Source organism: Mastigoproctus giganteus, chromosome 13 (assembly GCF_048544385.1).
Source record: "Mastigoproctus giganteus isolate SK-2022 chromosome 13, ASM4854438v1, whole genome shotgun sequence".
NCBI classification, from domain to species: Eukaryota; Metazoa; Arthropoda; class Arachnida; order Uropygi; family Thelyphonidae; genus Mastigoproctus; species Mastigoproctus giganteus.
This window is the reverse complement of record NC_143587.1, coordinates 32,780,732-32,804,580: the sequence shown is the minus strand read 5'-3', so window position 1 is coordinate 32,804,580 and position 23,849 is coordinate 32,780,732. Positions and strand designations below refer to the sequence as shown.

At 40.2% G+C, this 23,849-nt stretch overlaps 1 protein-coding gene across 1 annotated transcript in view; it reads left to right on the top strand.

The window, feature by feature from the left end:
* The window catches only part of LOC150075930 (metabotropic glycine receptor-like), a 133,934-nt gene that overhangs the window by 44,314 nt on the left and 65,771 nt on the right, over positions 1–23,849 (top strand). Inside the window, exons 2-3 of the mRNA XM_090387213.1 lie at positions 11,515–11,623; positions 11,777–12,136. Of these exons, the coding sequence (XP_090243339.1) occupies positions 11,515–11,623; positions 11,777–12,136 (469 nt within the window). The remainder of the gene's footprint in view (positions 1–11,514; positions 11,624–11,776; positions 12,137–23,849) is intronic.

Genomic DNA, 23,849 nt, shown 5'->3' with positions numbered 1-23,849 from the left:
ATGTTAGAGATGAGCGCCGGGTTCGACGACTCGTACAGGCGAACAGGCGCAGCACAGTTGAAGAGGTGACTACCCAGTACAACATGGGCCAACCCGGAACAATATCTGGCATCACTATGCGTCGCAACCTCGCACGTATGGGCTATACCAGCAGATGATCCCTACGGCATTCTAAGTCCATCCTCTCCATCGGCGTAAAAGGTGCAAAGAGCATGAGTTGGACGTTAGAAGACTGGAAGAAGGTGTGCTGGTCGGAGGAGTCGCGTTATTTACTCCACACCGTGGATGGTCGTGTACGAATTTGGCGTCAACAACATGAGGCTCTTGATCCATCAAGCATGGTATCAAAAGTGCAGGCCGGTGGAGGCGGATGTATGGTGTGGGGCATGTTTCACTGGCAGGAACTTGTACCCCTGGTGCATGTGGAACAACGTATCAGTGGATCATCAACTGCTTGCTGACTGTGTACACCCCGCTATGTTACACATTTTTCCCGAATGGCGATGGTGTCTTCCAAGATGAAAATGCGCCGAGCCATCGGGCACTTGTTGTGCAGGAATGGTTTGAGGAATACAGTTCTGACTTCCAGCATATCGATTGGCTTCCGAACTCCACCGATATCAATCCTTTTTGATGATCACAGAGTTAATAATGTACTCCGTATTTATTAGTTGTGGAGATCTGCAGGATGAGAAAGAGTTCGAGGGGTTAACAGACAAGCCATTCAGAGATAGCCACAGCGAGAATTTATTGAGAGTGCATTTAAGTTATTGAGAATCGGTGATCTACAATGCTGAGTAGATCTTAAGATCATCTGCATAGAGAGTAATTTGAATATTGGAGGTGCAGATGAATTATCACTCTGTATTTAATACTTGAGTGCTTGAGATAACCATTAAATTTTAGTTAAAAAATTTAAATTTATAAATCATAAAATCTAAACCGTAATACTTAGTGTAGTTTTAAAATTGAGCTTAAAATATCTAGAGAACAAATAACTTTAACTTAAAAATAAGCGAGTTGACACCAGCGCCTCTTGTTTGAAATTCCTGTGTATTTCAAATAAAAAGTAGGGAGCCCTCGTAGATAGCACAGTTGGTACGATCGTCGTCTTCATCACACCGCGTGGAAAAGATCTGAGTTCGAATCCCGCCGATGAAGGGAGGAATTTTTATGGGCCTTTTTCACAAATTGACTGAATTAGTCTGTCTCAGGCGAGAATAACATGCCTTTTTCTCATGGGAAAACTCGGGTTTGTTGTCCAGCAGACGAAAAACCCGAGTTTTCGGGAGAAAAAACCATACTACCTCCGCCTGAGACCGACTAACTCAGCAACATTCCGAAAAGTCCCATAAAATTTTCTCGCGCTATGCTGTTACTGAAGGAACAGTCCATTTTTTTTTAAAAAAAAGGTAGAAGTGCCTAATAAAGTGGCCACTAAGTGTAAATAATTTATCAACGATGACGCTTAATAAATTTTAACAAAATTTGAAATATCGCTTTTTTAATTATTTTTAAAAAAGTAGTTTATTTTGTTACATTTTAATTTTTTCATACCTTAACTTCTATCTGGAATTCAAACCTTCCTGGATTACAAAGGAAGCGAAATAACCGGTATGTATTCTGAATATCTAAAAAAAGGAATAAATAAATAAATAAACAGTAAAATTGTGCTTAACAAAAACCCCTGTATATCATTCGAAACGTCACATCCCTCCCAGACCACCATTGGCCGATGCCACTTAGAGAACAAGTCGTAGAGAGAAAAACAGCTGTCTCTGTAAACAGCTGAAGATCGATGAGAAAAAGACAGCCAACGACCCTTCGAACTCTCACTAGCAGCTACAGATATTTGGAGTAACGATAAGTTAAAAAATAACAAGCGAACAGGAAATACTTAGTTTAAGAATACACTAGCGCCATCTCAGAAATAAATAAAAAATTCGGAACTAAAAATATATTTCTTTTTCTTTTATTAATTTCAAACAACCTGAGTTTTTCTGTAGCCGAGTATGTAATGGATGTATTCAAGAAAACACGAAAGAGGTAGTCAAATCCATTTCCTTACTTTTTTTCTTTCTCTCTTTCACTATTTTATTCAGGTACTATCGATGAGCTGAGCTTGGAGAATAATCAGTTATAAAAAGCTACGTTTTTTTTCCCTCCTTAGAAACACGAAGTGTATTACTAAAATTGTTCGTTGTAATACTCTGAGAATAAGGGACCATATCCACATTGAATGTAAGAATTTGTGAGGTACATAAGCGCGCGTTGAATTATTAAGTGACTTTGGATCACCTCGCCGATGCAAGAGATCAGAGAAATATTTTACAAATCCATCAGCAGTTTTGTTATTGAAATCTTCGAATAGTTTCCACGATTGTAGGAACCTTAAAATACAACAAAAACGACTTCCAAGATCAATTCAATATCCATTACTTTTACTCTATACACTGTCCTGTCAAAAAATTAGGAATATTTAGCAATCGGCCGTAAATATGATAAGCCCTTGCACAGTCGGTAGAGTCGACGTTCTCCCCACACCGGGTGGAAAAGACCTGAGTTCGAATCTCGTCAATAACGTGAGGAATTTATGGTCTTTTCACAACTGTGGATTTCGTCCAGCAAGCAGCAAATCGACCACAGAACATATGGCTTAAGTCTCTGATCCGTTTAAAACACTACAACAAATGTGATATTGCTGGTTTGTGGCACGTGGTCCATACGAAGTACTTGATCAACATGGTCAAGAGACATGATCTGACAAACTTCGATAAATGAATAATTCTCGAGTACTGGTTCGGAAACTGCATATTTTGTGGGCTATTCGTGGAGTACTGCAGATAAGGTGTTCTAACAGCGAACGGACAGAGGACAGAACAATAGTTTCCGGGTTAATGGCAGTCACCCACAACTCTTCGATGGTTGTAGAGTGAACGTAGAATGTCCCGCCTTGTGCGAGCCAATAGACGGAAAATCGTCAAATGGTTGATCATGGACTTTAACCACAGAACGACCGGCGATGTTTTCAAGACCACGTCTCTCGGATTACATGGATCGAAATAATTCATATGTATTCGAAACAACAGGTGTCCGGCCTTTGGATCCTCCACCACAAACTGGCGCAAATTTACGGTTCGCAATCCTAGCGACATGTAGAAGGTTCCTCCTGCAACGTTCAGGTTCATGCCTCGCTTTGTCCTGCACCAACTTAAACATGTACGCTACCTTAACAAAACAATAGAGAATATGCTTAACAACGAGTTGTTCATTGTTAATAAATCTTCTTTGGCAGTGAATCATCAGAGTATAACAGGTGATGATAACTCATTTCTGTTAATCCATCTACAAGTGACGGGCTTGTTCCATTTAGTTTCGATAGGAAGCGCTAGCATATCGTGATATCTGATTCCTTAAGTATGGTAGTGTACATGAATGCGGAATGCTTTTCTAACTTAAAGTATCGATTATTAGCCATGTACTGTTTTATACGTTTGGGAAACAATTAAAAGCGATGAGTTCCAGACTATTTTGGACGTCGCTAAATCTTTAAGAGTAACCCCCTCTCTCTCTGTATCCAAAGGCTGAAATTGTGACGGTAATTCAAGATTAACTTCGATTATGCCCTCGTGGATAACACAGTTGGTAGAATCGCTGTTCTCCCCCAAGCCGGGTAGGAAGGACCTGAGTTCGTGTCCCATCGATGACAGGAGGAATTTCTATGGGCGTTTTTTTACACATGAGGAGATATTCAGGGAAGAGAATACCTGAGGTGTATTAAACTATGGTAGTGAATTAAATGATTTTGTAATAACTGAGAGGAAAGTGGAGGAGAAATTGTTGAAGATAAACATAAAAAAGGAACCTGGGGTGGATGGGATCTATCCAGTTATATTAAAGGAGGCAGCAAAGGAAGTAAGCAAACCCTTAGCCATAATTATGAGCGCTTCTTTGGACTCAGGAGACGTACCCATGGACTGGAGATGTGCAAATGTGACCCCAATTCACAAAGGAGGATCAAAGGCTGACACAAGTAATTATAGACCTGTGAGTTTAACTTCTGTTCCAGGAAAATTAATGGAGGCACTGGTTAAAGAAGCACTGCAGGATCATCCAGACAACACTTCTGTTATAGTTCGGACATAGCATGGGTTTGTTAAGGGAAAGTCTTGTCTGACCAATTTGATTGGATACTATGATGCAGTCACAAAAGAACTGGATGCAGGGAATAGCTTTGATATTATATACTTGGATCTTAGAAAGGCTTTTGATACTGTTGCACATGGAAGACTGCTACACAAATTGGAGCAGCGTGACATTGGAGGCAAATTGCTGTAATGGATAAAGGGATGGTTGAGTGGGACAGAGAGTGGTAATCAATGGACACTGCTCTTTGTGGACTAATGTTATTAGTGGAGTCCCGCAGGGTTCAGTGTTGGGTCCATTGTTGTTTTCTGTATTTACTAATGATATTGATGAAGGTATATCAGCTTAATGTCTAAGTTAGTTTGCACACGATACGCAGGTTTGCAGGGTTGTTAATAACAGTACGCTACTGCAGTGGGATCTAGAAACGTGGAGCATGTGGGCTGAGAAGTGGCAACTGAAGTTTAACATTGACAAATGTAAAGTACTGCATATGGGAAGCAGCACCCCTAGAGTATCATATGAAATGTGTGGTACTACACTCAAGGTGGTAGAGAATGAAAAGGACCTGGAGGTAATTGTGCAGTCAGATATGAAGTTTTGTGAGCAGTGCAGACGGGCTACAAGAGTAGCTCATGGTGTCTTATCAATGATATACAGGAATTTTTCTGGCAGGGAAAATGTGGTGATTATTCCTTTGTATAAGGCAATGGTGAGGCTACACCTTGGTTACTGCATACAGGTCTGGAAGCCTAATTTTAGGAAGGATGCAGAGCTGCTGGAACGAGTACAGAGAAGGGCAACAAGATTAGTGAATGGAACAAAGGGTTGCTCTTACGAAGAAAGGCTTAATATTTGCAAATTAATATGCCTGGTGACTAGGCATCTGCGAGGTGATCTGATTGAGCTGTATAAGGCTTTGAATGGTTTGAGCAGGCTCAATGCTGATGGGATTCTTCCTCTTGCTCAGATTAAGAACCTGAGGGTTAGGTTATGAATATTATATTAGACAAGAATAGATGCGCGGAAATTTGCCTTTAGCCAGCGGGTAGTTGATTGCTGGAACAGACTTTCATCTGTTGTTGTAGAAGTTGACAGCCTAAATAAATGTAAAGCTGAACTAGACAAACATTTAGAGCGAATGGATGGGTGAAATGGGAAGAAGTTTTTTTTTTTTTTTGGCTGATGCTGTATAAGCTTGCTTTCTTGCATCATATGCTTCTACTTGAACTATGTGGATAAAGCTTAAAACATACATTTGACAACGTGAAGTGGCGATGAGATATGAATATTGAAACCAGATGTATAGATTAGCAAGACTTCGGTTATCCGAAACTTCGATTATTCGAATCATTAAAGGCGTGTACATATTAGTTTATTTTGAGTCAGTTAAAATTTTGAAAAAAATTTGCGTGTGAAAATCAGTTTTCGATTAATAAGAAAGTTGAATTCATTTTTGTTTCCAATATAACGTGACAAAACTCAGATGCGATGTGTTTTTATTCTCCCTTAAGAACAATGACTTAACTGTTTTTGAAATCATCTGCAGTAAGTTACGTTTATAATCTGTACCTGCTACTGTTAATACATCGCAATTTATCTTGTAAGGGAGTTGTTGACGTTTGGAATTCTGTTTGCTCGAAACACATGTAGAAAACCAGTCATCGACTTCCATGTTCCACATTGTGTTCCACATTGCGAACACGAATAGCTGAAAATTGCTCTTCGTACTTAGTAGTAAATCTTTTTGGCATTTACTTGGATACAAACGACATCTTAAAAGACATCTTGGAGTAGTCTTAAAAAGAATTCTCTTTTTAAGACAACTCCAGTGACTTAACTATTGCTCCTGGTCATTGATCTGATCAGGATCTTCTAACTCCCGCGATTTAAAATTTGAGAACGGCTCGATTAAAGTGGTATTGACGCGTTTGTAGAGAAATAATACAAGAACTAGGACTCCTGGTGCGTATGGGCCAATGTTTCACTGGTCTATGTGCATTCTACCGTGTAAAATGTTTTCCAGGACAGAAACGGGATCTTCTCAGACGATGATGCCATCGATGGTGTCATCTGGCCCAGTATACAAAGGTGGTTCGAAGAACACAGTGAAGCAATCATCGCTCTTGATTGACTACCAAATTAGCCTGACCTCAATTCAATTGAACACTTGTGGGATGTTTTGGGCTCAGTTCATGCCAAAAAACATTCTTGTAAAAGAATGGCATGAACTGGGCCCGTTGATACCAATGAAAGGTCGAATGTCATCCAAGAATACCTGAATTTTGTATCAGATCTGCTGCACTCTGCAATGTGCAGTAGATCTGATACACTTTTATCCCGAAGATGATGGCCACTTTATGGATAATAATAAAACATTTAATTATTTATTCATCGATTTTAATAGCATGAAATATAACAAGTATTTAAGTTCCTCCTGTGATTAATATAATAAGCAAATATTAATAATTCATGATATAGGTATATTTAGAAACGAGCAAAAATCAACGACTTTTATGAGTGAATTGAGATAAGAACATTTCGTTTCTGCACATCTGCCATATCCACAATCTCACGCTTTGCCAAAAACTCCTTGATAATCACAGCAGAATGCGACCTACCGTTGTCGTACAATAGGAACCAGATCCCTTTTGCTTGAAACTGAACTGAAGTCAGCGAATTCTTTCGACCAAACATGTGCATAGTACTCCTTATTCACCTTCTTACCTAGTGGAACAAATTGTGAATCCTTGTTATCGAAGAAAGTAACCAAAATCACACTTTCTGTGGATTTTGATTTTTCTGAAAACGAAATTGTGTCTCAAGATGGATGCTCCATCTTGAGACACAATTTCGTCTACAGAAGCAGTCGCTTCATCTTCCATGGCTCACTGCATCATGGTGTTACGTGTTTTGACATGCTTCCAACAGACTGTACTGTATGGTTAGATTATAACTTTCAAATGCTACATCATACAAATCTTATTAAGGGTTGATAAGATTTATTTCTCAATGAATAATCTCATCAAGGACCTATTGGGATTATTAGCAGATACTTAACGCGTATCACACTTCATCGTCTACTTTTTGAAATCGAAAAACGAAATACATGCTTATGATACTACATCCTACACGCCACTACATCCTCAGAGAATTTCCATCTCTTCGAAAATACCACAGCCAGTAACGTGGATAAAATAAATAATAAAAACAAGGGTGAAAAACAATCCAAGAGAACCACATAAACAAGTGGTAATCTAACGATGCTCCTAGGGGGGTTAGGAAATAATTATGAGCGTGCACAGAACAGATCATTTCCCAACGATAAATTTGCCACAGCACTCAGCTGCTGAGCAACACCATCGATAATTTAAGGAGCGAAATGGTAGAGAATTTTCCATGACTTCAAGGAGATATACAACACCAGTTGATTATCGCACCAATTTCAAATCATGGCAAGTACGTGATCTTTCTCTATCTACTTGGATGGCTTTCCATCCCTTCTTTTCGCCCTTATTTTTTTATTACATATTGCAGGATTACCTACCATCTTTTATTACACCTTAATAAAAACAATTTTCATTTTTAAACAAACAGAATTCTACTTTAGCATTCCATTAACGCTTTCATGGCTTATTTATAAGAAAACAAGAAGAGGACCGGTCTGTTCTCCATGAAATAAAAAGCCTCTGTAATTCTTCACCATGGCAACCATCTAATCAAAAGATAAAAGAGAGCATCTTTCAGTAGAGAGGAACTGTAAAGCGATGTAGTATCCGATGAGGTGTTCTGCTTTTTTATTACTGTAAAGTAGGAAACAATGCAAGTTAATAAGGCATTTTATATGCAACGGCCATCTTGTATTTTCTTAATGGAAGATCGTGCAACACTTTTATAAATACAAAGAAACGTTGAAGAGAAACTACAAACGTTGAAAAGTTTTTTTCTTAACGATTAGTTTCTCAACAAATTTTAGAATTGAAATAATCATTAGTACTAATTAAACGTTATTTAAAATTTAATTAATTAAATATAAATTAATTATTTTTATTTAAAACATAATATTAGTATTATGTTCAAATAATAGTTAAGATTAAATTTTAATTGTAATTTAATTTAATTATTTATAAACAGATTTTAGAATTCAAATAATGGTGTTATTAATTAGCGGTTATTTACATTTTAATTATTAATTAGTAAGTGATGTTTACTATAAATATTTTTATTTAATATGTTATTTAAATACTTAAATATTAATTAGTATTAGTATTAAATTAGTATTATATTATGTTCTAGTTAGGCTTTTAGCCTCTCATTGGCCACATGGAAATCAAGCAGAATGTGCTCCATGTTGGACCACAACTGGATGTACTCCTTGTTGGACCATAACTGGATGTACTCCTTGTTGAACCGCAACTGGATGCTCCTTGTTGGAACACATCCAGTTGTGATTCAACAAGCAGCTGTCCAACATGGAGCACAACTGGATGTGCTCCATGTTGGACCACAAATTTCAATAATAGGGGGAATTTTTATGGGCTTTTTTAACTCTGTGGCTGAGTTAATCGGTCTCAGGTGAGGGTAGCAACGTTCTGCTCCCCCAGAAACTCCAGCTTTTTCGTCCAGCAAAACAATATATACGGGTAGCCCTAATATGACAGTTTTTTTAATAAAATTACTTACCATTACAACTCAATGTTTTAAGGTGGGCATTTCCATATTCCATTAATATTTATTTGGATGCAATTTTTTACTCGGGAGAAAAACCCGAGTTCCCGGCAGAAAAAACCATACTACCCTCGCCCGAGATCGACTAACTCGGCCAAGTAGCGAATAAGGCACACAAAAATTCCTCTCGTCATCGACGGGACTCGAACCCAGGTCTTAACCACCCAGTGTGGGGAGGATGGAGATTCTATCAACTGTGATAACCAATGGCTTTACTAGGAATGCTAATTATAAAAATAGATTTTATCTAACATTGTAAATGAAGTCAGATTTTGTTTTTTCTTAAAGGTAAAATATTTCTAGAGTGTTTTTAAGTTAACTAGGTATCTAATGTACACCTGTTCTATAAGTTCCAGTTCATTATTAAATATAATCAGCCAACCAACTGAACCTCATAAAAAAGCTGACTGCGAGAAACAATGTTTAATGAAGGTTTTTTGTTATTTTTCAAAAAAAAAAAAAAAAAAACCAAGAAAAAAACAAAACCTAATGTAACAAACTAAGCTTATCTAAGAGTATTAAGAGTTAATGACCATGCAGATAAGACATTACGAATAGCTCGTATGGTATCTGTGTTTGTGTTCTGTGTAATTACTGTCCCACAGCGGTTGGATTTTCAGTATTAAGTTCGCCGCAAAGTGGGAAGACTGAAAAATCCATCGAGTCATAATTTATGAGCAGGTGAGTAATGATGTTGTTGGAAATACTGTTCTAGTGGAAGGTCGTGTGCAAAAAAAATAAGCAGTAATGGCTTTCTACCATATTTATTGCTCTTGGACTTCTGAAAGACCTTTAATTGTGCGCCTAATACTTGTACTCTACATGCAGGGATAATAAATTATATACTACCTTATCAAAATATTAGGGATACCAATCATCACTGATACACAGTTTGCGCCGTATATCGGTGCAGACTTTGTCGTCAATAATCAGTGGCTGTCGACTCGAAAAATCCCCCAAATGTCTATGTTTAGGCAGTCCTGCCTAAACATAGACATTTGGAGGATTTTTAGTTTAGTCTCACATAGTTTAGTTTGATAGTGTTTAATAATTCGGGAATTTTTGTCATATGATTTGATGATAATTTCTTGCCTCTAAATTGCAATTAACATCGATATCTTAACAGTCTGCACATCTTATTATAAAATTTATTTAATTTTTTTCTAGAAAAATTTAGTTTTTCAAATAAAATTGAAAATTAAATGATGCGGCATTCAGGTAAGTTAGAGTTATATGCAATGGGATTTGAAGTACACTGGTGTGCAAAACTTAAGGACCAGCACTATTTCTAAAGGTTACAACCACAAAATCTTTACTTAAGGTACTCTTTACTGATGAGAGTAGATTCAGTCTCAGCAGCGATTCAGGACGTCAGCTAATCTGGCGAGAGGTTGGCACACGGTATCACCCCGCAAGCATCACTGAAAGGGATTGATATGGAGGTCGGGATGTTCTCGTCTGGAAAGGCGTTATCTTGGATGGACGTACACAACTCCAGATACTGGAAGACAGTACTGTATCCGGTGCACGCTACTGTACTGAGGTAATCTTTCCCCATGTGCGTCTGTTCCAAGGTGCCATTGGCCCAGAGTTCGTGTTTATGGATGATAACGCCACACCCCATCGCACTGCAGCTGTTGATATGCTTTTAGAAAGTGAGGACATTGTTCGTGTGGATTGGCCTGCCCATTCCACCGATCTAAATCCCATCGAACACATATGGGACGCTCTGGGAAGACGCCTAGCGGCACTTCCACACCCACCAGAAAATATTCACCAACTGAAGATGGCGCTGACAAAGGAATGGACGATGTTACCGCAAGAACTTATCAACAACATTGTTCTAAGTATGGACAGGCGGTGCAAAGCCTGCATCTACATTAGGGGTAGCCATATCTCCTACTGAGGACCACCTCTTCCCTTTGTTCCATCTTTGGCAGTGATGCAACTGTATCATGGCAGCCAGTGCTATGTTGCCATTTTTGAATAAATCCCTGTGTACCGTTTTGTTTCCGTTGTTGTGGATGATAACTATGAGAAGCTACAGGTGAAAACCTGACTGGTCCTTAAATTTTGCACACCAGTGTATAATTTGAATGATTTGTTCGAATTTTTAATGCCCTCATTAGTAGCACAGTTGGTAGAATCGCCGTCCTATCCACACCCGGTGGAAAAGACCTGAGTTATAATCCCGTCGATGACACGAGGAATTTTTATGAGTTGTTTTCACAACGTGATTGAGTTAGTCGGCCTCAGGAGAGGATAAAATGCTTTTTTCTCCATAAAACTCGGGTTTTTCGTTCAGCAAGCAACAAATCGACTGCAGAACACACGAAATTTACAGACATATTATATACGGTGCAATATGGCCAGAGTTGCTGATGCGCCTAAAGCCTTACAACACCCAATCAACCAACCTGACATGTGGCGTTTGGGTAAGATGTGACCAACTATCGTCGGAGTGGTGTCCGGATATTAATAATAGGGCAATGCATATATTTTTTCCCCCATTTTTATGTATAATACTGATTTATATATTTATTTTATGTACTGCGGATGCCCTGTTGTGTGGAGATAAAATGAAATAAGAACAAATCAAGCTATATTTTGTTACAGCTATTGTTTTTTTTTATTTTACAGAGGCGTAGTCACCGCTAGCTTTGATTTACGTCATCTGGATATTAATCAGTGTGTTGAAGACGGCTCAGGTTTTGGGGGAACTCATAAATGTGATCCTACAACTACAGAAGTAAGTTTTCATTTTGGAATTTAAAAAATAAGGGGGGGGGGGACCTACTCACTATTAGTTAGGCGCGTACCTAAAAGTGGCCACTAATGTATAAGAATGCAATAGATATACCTCAGTATTTATCTATCTATCTGTTTATTTATTTTATTGCAGTGTGTTCCAATGCCCGGCTTGGGATTCCGAAGAGGAGCTTATCAATGTCGTTGTAAAGTAGGATTCTTCTTTCCTAAAAATGGTGAAGATGAAAACTCTTTTAATGGTTCTACGGTAGAGACAGCTTTCATCGCTAGAATTACAAACAAGCACATTGTATCACCGACAGGCACAGAGTTTTATTCTGGAAGTTATCGTTGCATTCCTTGTAAACCCGGTTGCGAAAAGTGTACAGACGATTCGCCTTGTTATGTGGAATATAACTGGATTCTACGCAGTGTCATCTTAGGTGTACAGAGTTTTTGTGTCACAGTTGTTGTAGTTTTGGCAATAGTGGTGTTTAGGCTTAGGAAATCCAGAGTAAGTATAGACTTTATTTAAATATTCATGGAATATCTTTAGTTAGTTGAAATATTACGTTTGAAAATAACTTAGGAGTTGAAGAACAATTGTCCACGAGCCAGTAACATGTATAAAGTACACACGCTGGCTAAAAAATTAGAAAATCTTTGCAAGTGGCGTCAAGAGATAATTAAACCTACTGTATGCAAATATCAATTATCACATAGTATGATTACAAGATGGTCAACGTGTGGCGTGAACCTGATGAAACCATGCATCCAGACTGTCTCGTGCGAACCACTCAAGCGGCTGCGAGTGGGATCATGTCGGTACGGACTACGTCCGCTCATAGTGTTAGGTCATGTTACCTCCAACCAATATCTCTTGTTGTGTTGGATCAAATTCACCCTGCACTGCTTCATTTTTGCCCAGATTGCGACGGAGTCTTTAAAGACAACAAGTCAACTATCCACCGTGCAAAAATTGTATAGTGTGTCTGAATGGCTCGAGGAATATTCCCAAAATTTTCAAGGTCTACCTTGGCCACCGAATTCTCAAGATCTGAATCCAATTGAGAATGTCTCAATTGGAGAACACACACACAAACACCGTTACTGGCGCCTGAGAAAATGCAAACTCAATGCTCTGGAAGTAATGTTTTGTCCACATTTGTGAGAACATTCTGTTCCTATATCATCTAAGAATAAGTTGCTACAATGGCTGAAGGGATGGTTGAGTGGGAGACGACAGAGAGTGGTAATCAATGGACACTGCTCTTCATGGACAAATGTTATTAGTGGTTCGGTGCTGGGACCATTGTTGTTTTGTGTATTCATCAATGATATTATTGAAGGTACAGGGTTAATGTCCAAGTTTGCAATGACACAAAGGTTGGTAGGGTTGTTAACGGCAGTAAAGACAGTATGCTACTCTAACTGGATCTAGACAAGTTGGGCAAATGGGCTGAGAAGTGCAACTAAAGTTTAACATTGATAAATGCAAAGTACTGCATATGGGTAGCAATAACCCAAGAGAAACGTACCAACTGTATGGTACTACACTCAGGGAAATGGAAAGTGAAAAGGACTGGGGGTTATTGTGCAGTCAAATATGAAGTTTGCTGAGCAGTGCAGACCGGCCGCCAGGGCAGGTCATGGAGTCTTGTCAATGATATATAGTGATTTTGCTAGCAGGGACAGGAAGTTGATTATTCCGTTGTACAAGGCAATGGGCAGGCCACACCTTGAGTACTATGTACAGGTCTGGAGGCCTCATTTTAGGAAGGATGTAGAGTTGCTAGAACGAATACAAAGAAGGGCAACAAGATTAGTGAGGGGAACAAAGGGGGGGTGCTCTTACCAAGAAAGGCTTAAATTCTGCTAATTGCAGCGCCTGGAGAGTAGGCACCGGCGAGGTGATATCTGATTGAGGTGTATAAGGCCTTGAATGGGTTGAGCAAGATGAATGCTGATGGGATTCTTCCTCTTGCTCAGATTAAGAACCTGAGAGGGCATAGATTCAAATTGAGGAAATACAGTTGTAGAATAGATGTGCAGAAATTTGCCTTTAGTCAACGGGTGGTTGATTGGTGGAACCGACTTCCATCTTTTGTTGTGGAAGTTGATAGCCTAAATAAATTTAAGGCTGAGCTGGACAGGCATTTGCAATGAATGGAGGGGTGAAATCGGAGGTTTTTTTTTTTTTTTAGTTGATGCTGCATAAGCTTGCTTTCTTGCATCGTATGCCTCGACTAATGCTAATCTTGGTTAAGGATTTTCATGACAGCATGACAATGTTAGTCCATGTGTGTGTGTAACCCTCAACCTTTCCACTCCACCCTTATAGTCTGATCTGGTTCCTTTTGAATTTTGGGCGCTTTTATTTTGAAATTTGAAAAAGAAAAAAAATCTGAAAGGACTATTTAAAATAGGTCTGAAGCCTGCGAAGAAACATCATTCATAAAAGCGTATAAATTCGCAATAATTTTCGGTGATACGTTTGATTTTATTGTCAACGCTGGAAATTAGTATTTCTAATTACAACTTTAGCCCGTAATGATGTCTGGTGGCTTACTTGAATACAAAGCACGGTTAGTGACGTCGCATTACCATTCCAGCGTCGTTTCCCAGTTGGTCTTAGTGTTCTGTTGGGATTTTATGTCCGTCATTAATCCACCAGAAGTAATGAAAGTCCCAACAGCATTATCAACTACTAATTTTGCAGTATCTCGTTTTATTTGACGTTGCTAGGAGAACAGATCCATTCATTTTTATAGTGGTTAAATTATTACCAAATATTCATTATACTGTATGGCACACTGGGGGCAGCATAATAAAGGGTTAGAAATTTTAATGAGTCAAGCCATTTTCCAGACACTACGGCAATCTACCATCCCAATGGAATGTTTTGTCTGTTTGTTTGTTTCCCTTCATTAAGAGGTTTATTAGTCATTGGAAGATTGGTATTTGTTCCTCTAGACCATGGTATTATACACTCTTTCCGCTCCCGGATTCCTTTTAATTCCTAGCTTTCATTATGATCGAAAAAATATTACCCAAAGGGATGATTAATGGATAACTTCAGGAGTGATTTTAAGAAAAGTAGGACTCGCTTTTCAAGTTCGTGTATTGCTCTTATTATTATTATTTATTTTTTTTCCTAAAATTGATAGACGGTATTAATTTGGATCCTACCACTATTCTTACGCCTCCTTTGAGTTTTTAATACATTCGTAGTATATATTTAAAAGTTTAACATGGTTACAAAAACTACAAATTATTTTCATCATGCAGTACTTTGCATCTTAAATGTGTTAGGCACCATAACACAGTGAGATCAAGGGATCAAACGCAAATGAATGAAAGACACTAGGGATCAATCCCTTACGCAAAGACAAAAAAATACATGGATGTCTTAAGATCGCTCACTTTTCTTATTCTGCACCCTATTACTGGTACACTGATTGGTAAACTTTCGCCTTTTATCATAGAAAGTATTAATCCGATGTTTTAAATGACCGTGTGAACTGCCCATATGACCACTTATATGGTGATGGTTTTGCATTCTCTCTATCATGTAAACGTCAGTTTACATGATAGACAGAACGATAGGTGCTCCTATCCTAGGTATGTGTAAGAGTCAGGTGTACAGTGTTCCTCGAAGATCGTCATAAATTGGGCACTTATAAAGAAGATGGTCCCAATCTTCAATTTCTCCACATGTACAGTAGGGGTTATTGATGATTCCCAAAGTAGTCAACTTATGATTTATAGAGCCGTGTCCAGTTATAATATATGTACAGTAGAGGCCAGGAGAGAACCAAGGCGGCGACTTTGGATAAACAAATTTGACATCCGGGATGAATTTCTTAGTTATTAGGCCCTTGTCCGTCTCTTCCCATCTTGTCTGCCAGATTTGTAGTAGCATGGCAGCTAGTTTCTTCTTTTCTTGCTTACAGTCAGTATGGGTGTCGATGGTAGCTGGGATGCCCCGCGACAAGCAGTAGTGCAATCTTCGACAGATAACCTCCAAGTCTGTTTCCTGGACGAAAAACCCCAGTTTCTGTGGAAAAAAACCTTGCTATCTACTCCTGAGACCGACTAACTCAGCCACGGAGTGAAAAAAGCCCATTAAAGTTCCTCGCGTCATCGACGGGATTCGGACCTGGGTCTTTTCCACCCGGTGTGGGGAGGACGATGACGATACCACTATGCTACCCACGCAGACTGACAGGGACTCAAGATGTCTAAAGCTTATCACCACAGGGATGTTGCTACGTGTGACCTGATTGCTGCCCCCGTGGGTAGCAATTAGAAGAATCGCCGTTCTCCTCACACCGGGTGGGAAAGATCTGAGTTCGAGTCCCGTCGATAATGTCTATTTTTACTTTTAGTTGGTCAGCTACCAGCCTCACTCTTTGCGCGTTCAGTTGAACTATTTTTATTTCATAGTGGCAGTTTGTATAGGGGGGGGGGCCTCTATCCATAGTTGATTCTCATTTGGTATTAGCTCTTGGCTTTCAGGTATACCATACAGTTTCCATCCCTGATTGAGTGTTGATGAGGAGCTTTGCTTTGCAGTTTGCACAGGCTGGGAGCTGGTCTTTGGCTGAGCAGTCTCTGTAACAGACACCTGGACACGATTGTTGACAGAAGGCAGGTTGGTGGGGGCGGCGTTATGGTCTGGGTAATGTTTTCATAGCATGGTTTGGATCCTCTGATACCTCTGGAGAGCACCCTGAACGCAAATGGTTATTTATCGATCGTCGCCGTACATGCTGACCGTGTTTCCTGGGGACGAAGGTATCTATCAGCAAGACAATGCGACATGCCATGTCGCCAGAATTTTCCGTGAGTGGTTTGAGGAGCATGACGAAGACTTCAAGCTACTCTGATACTTTGGTCACCGAATTTCACAGATCTTAACCCAACTGAAAATCTATGGGACCACCTCGATCGACACATCAGACGGATGGATCCTCCACCAAGGAACCTACAGAAACTCCGGGGTAAACTGCAGTCTGCATGGTCACAGATACCCGTAGCAACCTTCCGCGGACTTATTGAGTCCCTCCCACCTCAGCTGGCTGCTGTGCATGCTGTGAAAGGCGCATATTCTGGATACTAGGTAGGTAGTCATAATAATGTGACTGTACCCTGTATATTTATAAAGGAAAAGCGTAAAATTCAGATTTAAATTTGCTGGACAACAATTATTTGTAAAATAATGTGTAAAAGATAAGTGCTTTTAATCATTTTAGTTCTTTATTTAGAGTTTTAAAATTTTGTTTTTCCGCATTAGTTATCCGAAAACTAAAGCACAAAAGCGGTTCGTTTAAAATAAATTTATAATATAATTTACATTAAAAACCTTCAAAGTAATCTCCTTCAAGCCTTTTCCCAAAGTTCAGATAATTTATAAATGCCATTTAGCTGTGTGCTGAAGTTAAGCTGTCTGATACTTTGGTCACACCTGCACTCAACGCTTCTAAACATAAAAACCTTTGTCCACGCAATAGCTCTTTGAGCTTGGAGAATATATCGTAATCGGAAAGATTCGATAGTTTTTTCTCCCGGAAACTCGGGTTTTTGACTCAGAAAACAGAGGGTTTTAGGAGCATCAGCAACTACGGCCATATTGCTGTGTATACTGTCTTTAAATTGAGTGTTCTGAGGTCGATTTTCTGTTTGCTGGACGAAAAACCCGAGTTGCCGGGAGAAAAAAGAATGCTCACATCGCCTGAGATCGAATAACTCATCCACGTTGTGAAAAATACCCATAAAATTTCCTCCTGCCATCGACGAGACTCGAACTCTGGTCTTTTCTACCGGTATGGGAGGACGATGATCCTACCAAACTGTGGTGGTTCAAACTTTGGTGATCCTACCAAACTGTGGGGGTTCAAGAAACAGAAAATTGACCACAGAACGCACATACTTGACAAACATAATATATACGGTGTAATATGGCCCAAGTTGCTGATGCGCCTTAAATCTACAACAACCAACCAAGCTAAGTTAAACTACCTTCAACTACTTTAATTTTACTTTATAATAAGATAAAATGCTTTTTCAAAAATAATAACATCCTCTACGGCCATACTTACACCGATGTCTCTGAAAGCAATTATCTCGCCGGTGGCTTCAAATATGTGGTTTTAAAGGAGTCCAAATTTAGCTGCAGAGAATGTTCTGTTTTGTGTCAAACAGTCACTTTAGCCTCTGTTGATGTAAAACAGTATTCGTAAGGTGACGTCACTACTCTTTCTAAAATTCAGCAGTTTTTTACAGCTTGGAAGCAGCTGTTTCCAACCTATTTTTGGTGAGATTGCAATTTTGCTTGTTTTCGTTAAATACTTCTGGAATCTGATTATCTTTTAAGTCAGCGCTAGAACTGCAAAATTTTCCACTTGAGAACGAACGATAAATATTTAAATCACTTTTATTTCTTGCAATCACAGAATGGTCTAGTAGAAAATTCAGATTTAAAAATCAAAGGGTCAGCACTTTCTTTTGGGAGTGTTCTAGTTACGATTTGTGTATGTAAGTTCAGACCAGATTTTCGGTCCTTCTTATCGTAAAAACCGTCTACCAATTGATTTGCTTCATAATTAAGGCTAGCTTATCAGCTATGCAATAAAATTTACTTCGTTCGATTATAAATGACTGTGGCCATACTTCATGACATTAAACTAAACGAAGGACAAAATCTGTCGTTAGTTAAACGGTAAATATCAGAACCCCAACAAATTTTCACTAATATGCATTTCTATGTAATTTTGGTAAGTAATAATAATAATAATAAAGGGATACGATTAGCCAAGTGGTTATGACATCGGACCACCAATATCATGGGCCGAGTTCGAATCACATCGCGAAAAAAAAGATTTATAACTACCATCCGCCACTGGATGTCAAACCTATACAGGTCCACCTCCATAGCTGGATGAAGATGAGAAGTAGAAATATTGAACATACTGCATCGAGTGTGGTGAGGATAAAGTCACTAGCGTTCAGGCCTGAGGCAGAGGGATTGGCTCGAAAAGTTGGCAACTACCTTCCGGGGACGATATAAGGTATAAGGTATGTTAGCGTCTAACGGCTCCTGGGATTTCTCCCATCTCCGCGGGTGTACATTATATCGGGTCCAGAGATTTGAAGTGTGTGGGGGTCAGGTGCTGTATATTGTGTTGTGCCCTTTGTTCCTCCGGTCTATTAGCCGCCGAGCCCCAAGTGGGACCCGACATTACCACACCATGCCACGGGGAGGCTGACCGGGTGTACCACTGTAGCTAGAGTACTCTGGCGGGTCCTGCCACCTACTTTCCTGGGATTTCAGTGGCTAGGACCAGATTTGAGAATGAGATGATCGCTGTTTCTTGAGCAACGGTTGTAATTTCAACAGAGCGTAGGGTTGTTCGCTGATAACTTGTTCTAGGGCCAAATAGGTCGGGCAGTAATTTTGATGTTTTTAGATTTAGACCTGTGGGGAATGCGTGTGTGTGTGTATATATAAATATATGTATATACACACACACGCACACATATATATATATATATATAAACTAAATAAAAAAAAAAAAAACGTAGTGCAAGAGAAAAGTAAGGGAGGAAGGCAGAAGACTGGAGGGTAGGAAACAGAAGAAAGGGGCCAATAGGGAAGATGGCCCCTGATGACAGTGTGGCATGCCCAGTGCCTCACCAGAGAGAAGAGTGGGGTGGCGGGTGGACGAAAACCACCTCCCCACAAAAAAAAAAAAATAATTCTGTAAGAGAAAAATAGGGGGGGGGGAGTAAAAGAACGGATGGTGGGAAACAGAAGAAAGAAGCCGAAAAAAAAAAAAAATGAGAAAAAAAAATGAGAGAGAGATATACCCCGCAAGTTCAGGGTAGGTACAGCTAGCACGGCCAGTCAATTGGAGCCGACAACTTGCTGGAAATCCAGCAGTGTGAGTGCTGCTATGGTGGATGGGTCATGTTCAGTAAGGTCTAGTTCAGGTGTCGTCATTGAGACTCCATTTGGTGAGTCTGTGTCGCATCCAGACTGAAGGCTGGTCCAGTAGTCCATCATAACGAACAGTGGGGGTGGTCAAAACCGGGAGTCCAAGATTGATGGTCAAGTCCAGGGATCGATGCTAGGCCTCTTCTTGATGAGATGTGTCACGATAGTGAAGCAAGTACCGCTGTCCCCATATGGCTGCCACAACTGAAGGGCAAGACCATCCAGCCCAACCAACTCGAAGTGCTTCCTGCGCAAGCTGCGCTAGTGACCACCCAACAAGGAAGAAGAAGTCAATGCAATGAAATGCAGCATCGAAATAAATACGTTCATCATGCAAACATACAGTACTACCAACGTGAGCTACCAACTACAAAGAACAACGAATACGAACACGACGGTATAATAATAATAATTATTATTATTACTGTACTATAAAAAACTTTTTTTATGGGATTTTTTCCGTCCCATAACGGGTACCAAATATATGGGGTGGTTGGTTGTGTCCGGTTAAAAAAATAAATAAATTTTCTGTTTATACTCGGGGACAACCACACGGTCAGAGGAGTTCACAAGGTAGAGAGAATACAAGAAACAGCACCGTATTCAGCAGTCACGAGTTTCTATCATTATTGTTACTGTTAGTCGAGAAACTCTCTTACTGTCCTACGGGTTCAGGACCGCGGCTTTCAGGCGTTCCATCTAAGTGTTCTCCGGAGGCCAATTGCCGCTAGGTTATTATTATTATTATTGCTATTATATTATTTCTCCCTGACGGGGGTTCCACCCCCGTGATGGGTACTGGTACCAAGTGCACAGAATGGTTGTTATGTCTGGTGTTACTGTTGGTTGAGGAACTCTCTGACTATCTTATAGGTGTTCAAGATTGCGACTTTTTGGAATTCCTTGTATGTGTTCTTTGGGAGACCTATTGCTGCTAGGCTGTTATGTAGGGTCTTTGACACCATACCTGTGATTGACACACTGATTTGGATGGTCGTTGCTGGTTGCATATGTCACATCTCTTTGATCTCCCGTCTTAGGTCCGTGTACTTCCTGATCTTTTCCTCCTGGATTTTCTGGAGGGTGCCAGTATTGGGCAACGCTATGTCAATCAGATATATAGCCTTTTCCTTCTTGTCGACGAGGGTTATGTCCAGTCTGCCCAAAGAAGGTGTACCGTATTACAATACGAACCCCATTCCGTACTGGAGACCCTGACCCACTTGTAATACGGTTCACCTTCTTTGAACAATTGGTATTTCCTTGCTAGCTTCTGATGGATTATCCTGGCCACCTCGTCGTGTTTACGAGGATGATCATCTTGCATCCAAAGGTGATGTGTTGGATCGTTTCTGAGGCCAATTGGCATCGTCAATATGTGTCATCTGACACTCGGAGCTCCTCTGCGATGCATTTTCTATAATTCCTGGTGTTGATTACCTGGTATTGTAAGGCGAGCATGAATCCTTCAGTCTCAGGGAAGAGCGTCCCGCTGATGAGCCATGCATTGGAAGTCATTTTATCTATGTGGTCTTGAATGGAAATCATTGTATTGTCTACCATGGAGTGTCTTCTTTGCCCATCTTTCTAGCTTCGTTTGCTCCGTCTGGCTTAGGTTGAGTGGAGTATGTCGCTTGTCTATCTTTCTTATGGTGTTTTTCTGGAAGCGATCGTTCAGATTAGTTATCGCTGTCTTCTGTTGCTCGATGAGGTCTATCAGGCCCCTTCCTCCTTCTTTCTGGGCTAATGTCAGTCTCTCCACGGCTGACTTCCAGAGGTGTTGGTGACTCTTAGTCCTCATTGTCCTTGTCTTTCTCCTGATATCCTGCAGCTCGGTGTTTAATCCAATCTATGATCCCGTTAGTACTGGGACTGCACAGATGTTTATGGCTTTAACTGTGTTCCTCTGTTCAGCTTTGCTCTGATCATGCTTCTGAGTCTCTGATGGTATTTCTCGGTCAGGCAGGCCTTGATCTCCTGGTGCTCTAACTGATGAGTTACATCATCTCAAGGTATTTGTAGGTCTCCCTCCTGTGATGGCTTCGATCTTTTTACCAGTCATTAGCTGGTAGTTTTTTCTTCTTCTTAAGAGAGGGGTTTGATAGACCGCATTAAACAACAGAGAAAGCTATTAAGAACCTGAGGGAACACTAAAGGGGCCAATTTACCAAGCCAAATCGGCCAATCTATCAAGGCAAAAAGAAGACAGATAAACGGAAAACACACGGCTCAATTTCAACAAGGGGATCCCACTTACACAGACAGAAGAAATAAAGACAGAAAGATGGGAGAAGAAGGCCTCCATGGTAGACACTACAATAACCTCCACAAGACTACATATATAAGACAGCTTCCAACTCATGGCTCACAAGCAGGAGATTCTTCGCAGAAACCAAAGGATGTATGCTCGTTGTCTAAGACCAGGAACTACAATTCAAATTATTATATTTGGGCCATCCATAATTTCTTACAAATGTCCGTATATGTATTATGTCTGTAAATTGCGTGAGTTCTCAGGTCGATTTGCCTGTTTTTCTGGACGAAAAAACCCCAGTTACTGGGGGAAAAACCTTGCTATCTACGCCTGAGACAGACTAACTCAGCCACGGAATGAAAAAAATCCACTAAAATTCCTCGCGTCATCGACGGGATTCGAACCGGGGCCTTTTCCACCTGGTGTGGGGAGGATGGGGACGATACCACTGTGCTACCCGCGCAGACCCCAGGAACTGCAAGAAATACATCGCCAAGGACCCCGAGTGACATATAACACATATCGAAGATGCCACCTGGCCATAGAAGCAATCCAACACATCACCGAAGGATGTAGGGTGATTACCCGGATGTAGTACACTCATAGAAAAGACCAGGACGCCGTGATAATACATCAGAAGCCAGCGAATAAATACAAATACGACCCCCAGGACGTATAGAAACCCCTACTCACAAATTATATTGAGACCGTGCCATAATTGCGGACAAGAGGATCCCGCACAACAGATCAGACATAACCCTGATCGACATAACGGCGCCCAACACCAGCAACCTCCAGAAAACCTACAAAGAAATGACCAGGAAGCACTCAGATCTAAGACAGGAAGTCAAAGAAATGTGGCATAGGGAACAAGTAATGACCATCGCAATGACTGTGTCAACCACAACCGTATGGTACCAAAGAGTCTCCATAAGAACCGAGCAGCAAGAGGCCCTCGGAGAGAACACTTACAAGGAACTCCAGAAAACTGCGATCCTGAACATATATAGGACAGTCAGAGAGTTCCTCGACCAACAGTAATAATAATAATAGCAACTGGACACGACTAACCACCCCATGCACTTGGTAGCAGTACCGCTCAAGGTGTGGAAAAAGATCCAATAAGGAGAAAAAGTAATAACAATAATATTTATTATTGATTATTATTATAAATCACACGTTGTCACCGATTACAGTGTAATAGTACCCACACCATTAACATTGTCACCACCAGCTTGCATTGTTTACGCCTGTCAGGATAGATTCATAGACTAATGCCGTTTTCGACATATTCTGGCACTACCATCAGTGTGGAACAGCAGAACCCAGGATTCGTCAAACCAGGAATCTTTTTTCCAATCCTCTACTGAACACTATTGGCGTTTCTGCACCCATTGTAGAACCATCTTGTTTTGTTTTTTTTTTTGCTGAGAGGAGTTGAACCCGTTTCGTTCATTGGGCTGCGTTTCTTTAGTTCTACTGGGTTGTTATTTGATTGGCCATTGGCATCAACGAGCTGTTTCCACCTCAGGATCGCCGTTCGCTGGATGTTGTTTGGTTTTTGTATCTATGAAAGCGGCACCGGAACATTAGTTCGATACATCCGAGCCACAGCTGTACGTGAAAATCTTAGCAGTTTATAACAAACTGGGACGTCTCGCACCAACCATCCTGCCAAAATCACTTAAGTCTTGTTGATTGTCGCACTGAACTGTACACATATACAGCATTCCTACATATATCTGTCCATCTGCTTTATATTATGCAGTACGAACATATCATGCTTTTACTGAAGGAAAGCTCTATTTCATGAAACCGTTAAGAGTACCTAATAAAATGGACACTCATTCTACTCCTGGCTCTCAACAATGCGTTCGTACAGATGGAGAATTTGTTATTGTAGCCATATTCCCAAGACTGCAAAATTTCTCGTAGTGAAACACTGGTAGTAGTAGTAGTGTCTCATAGACGTACTGT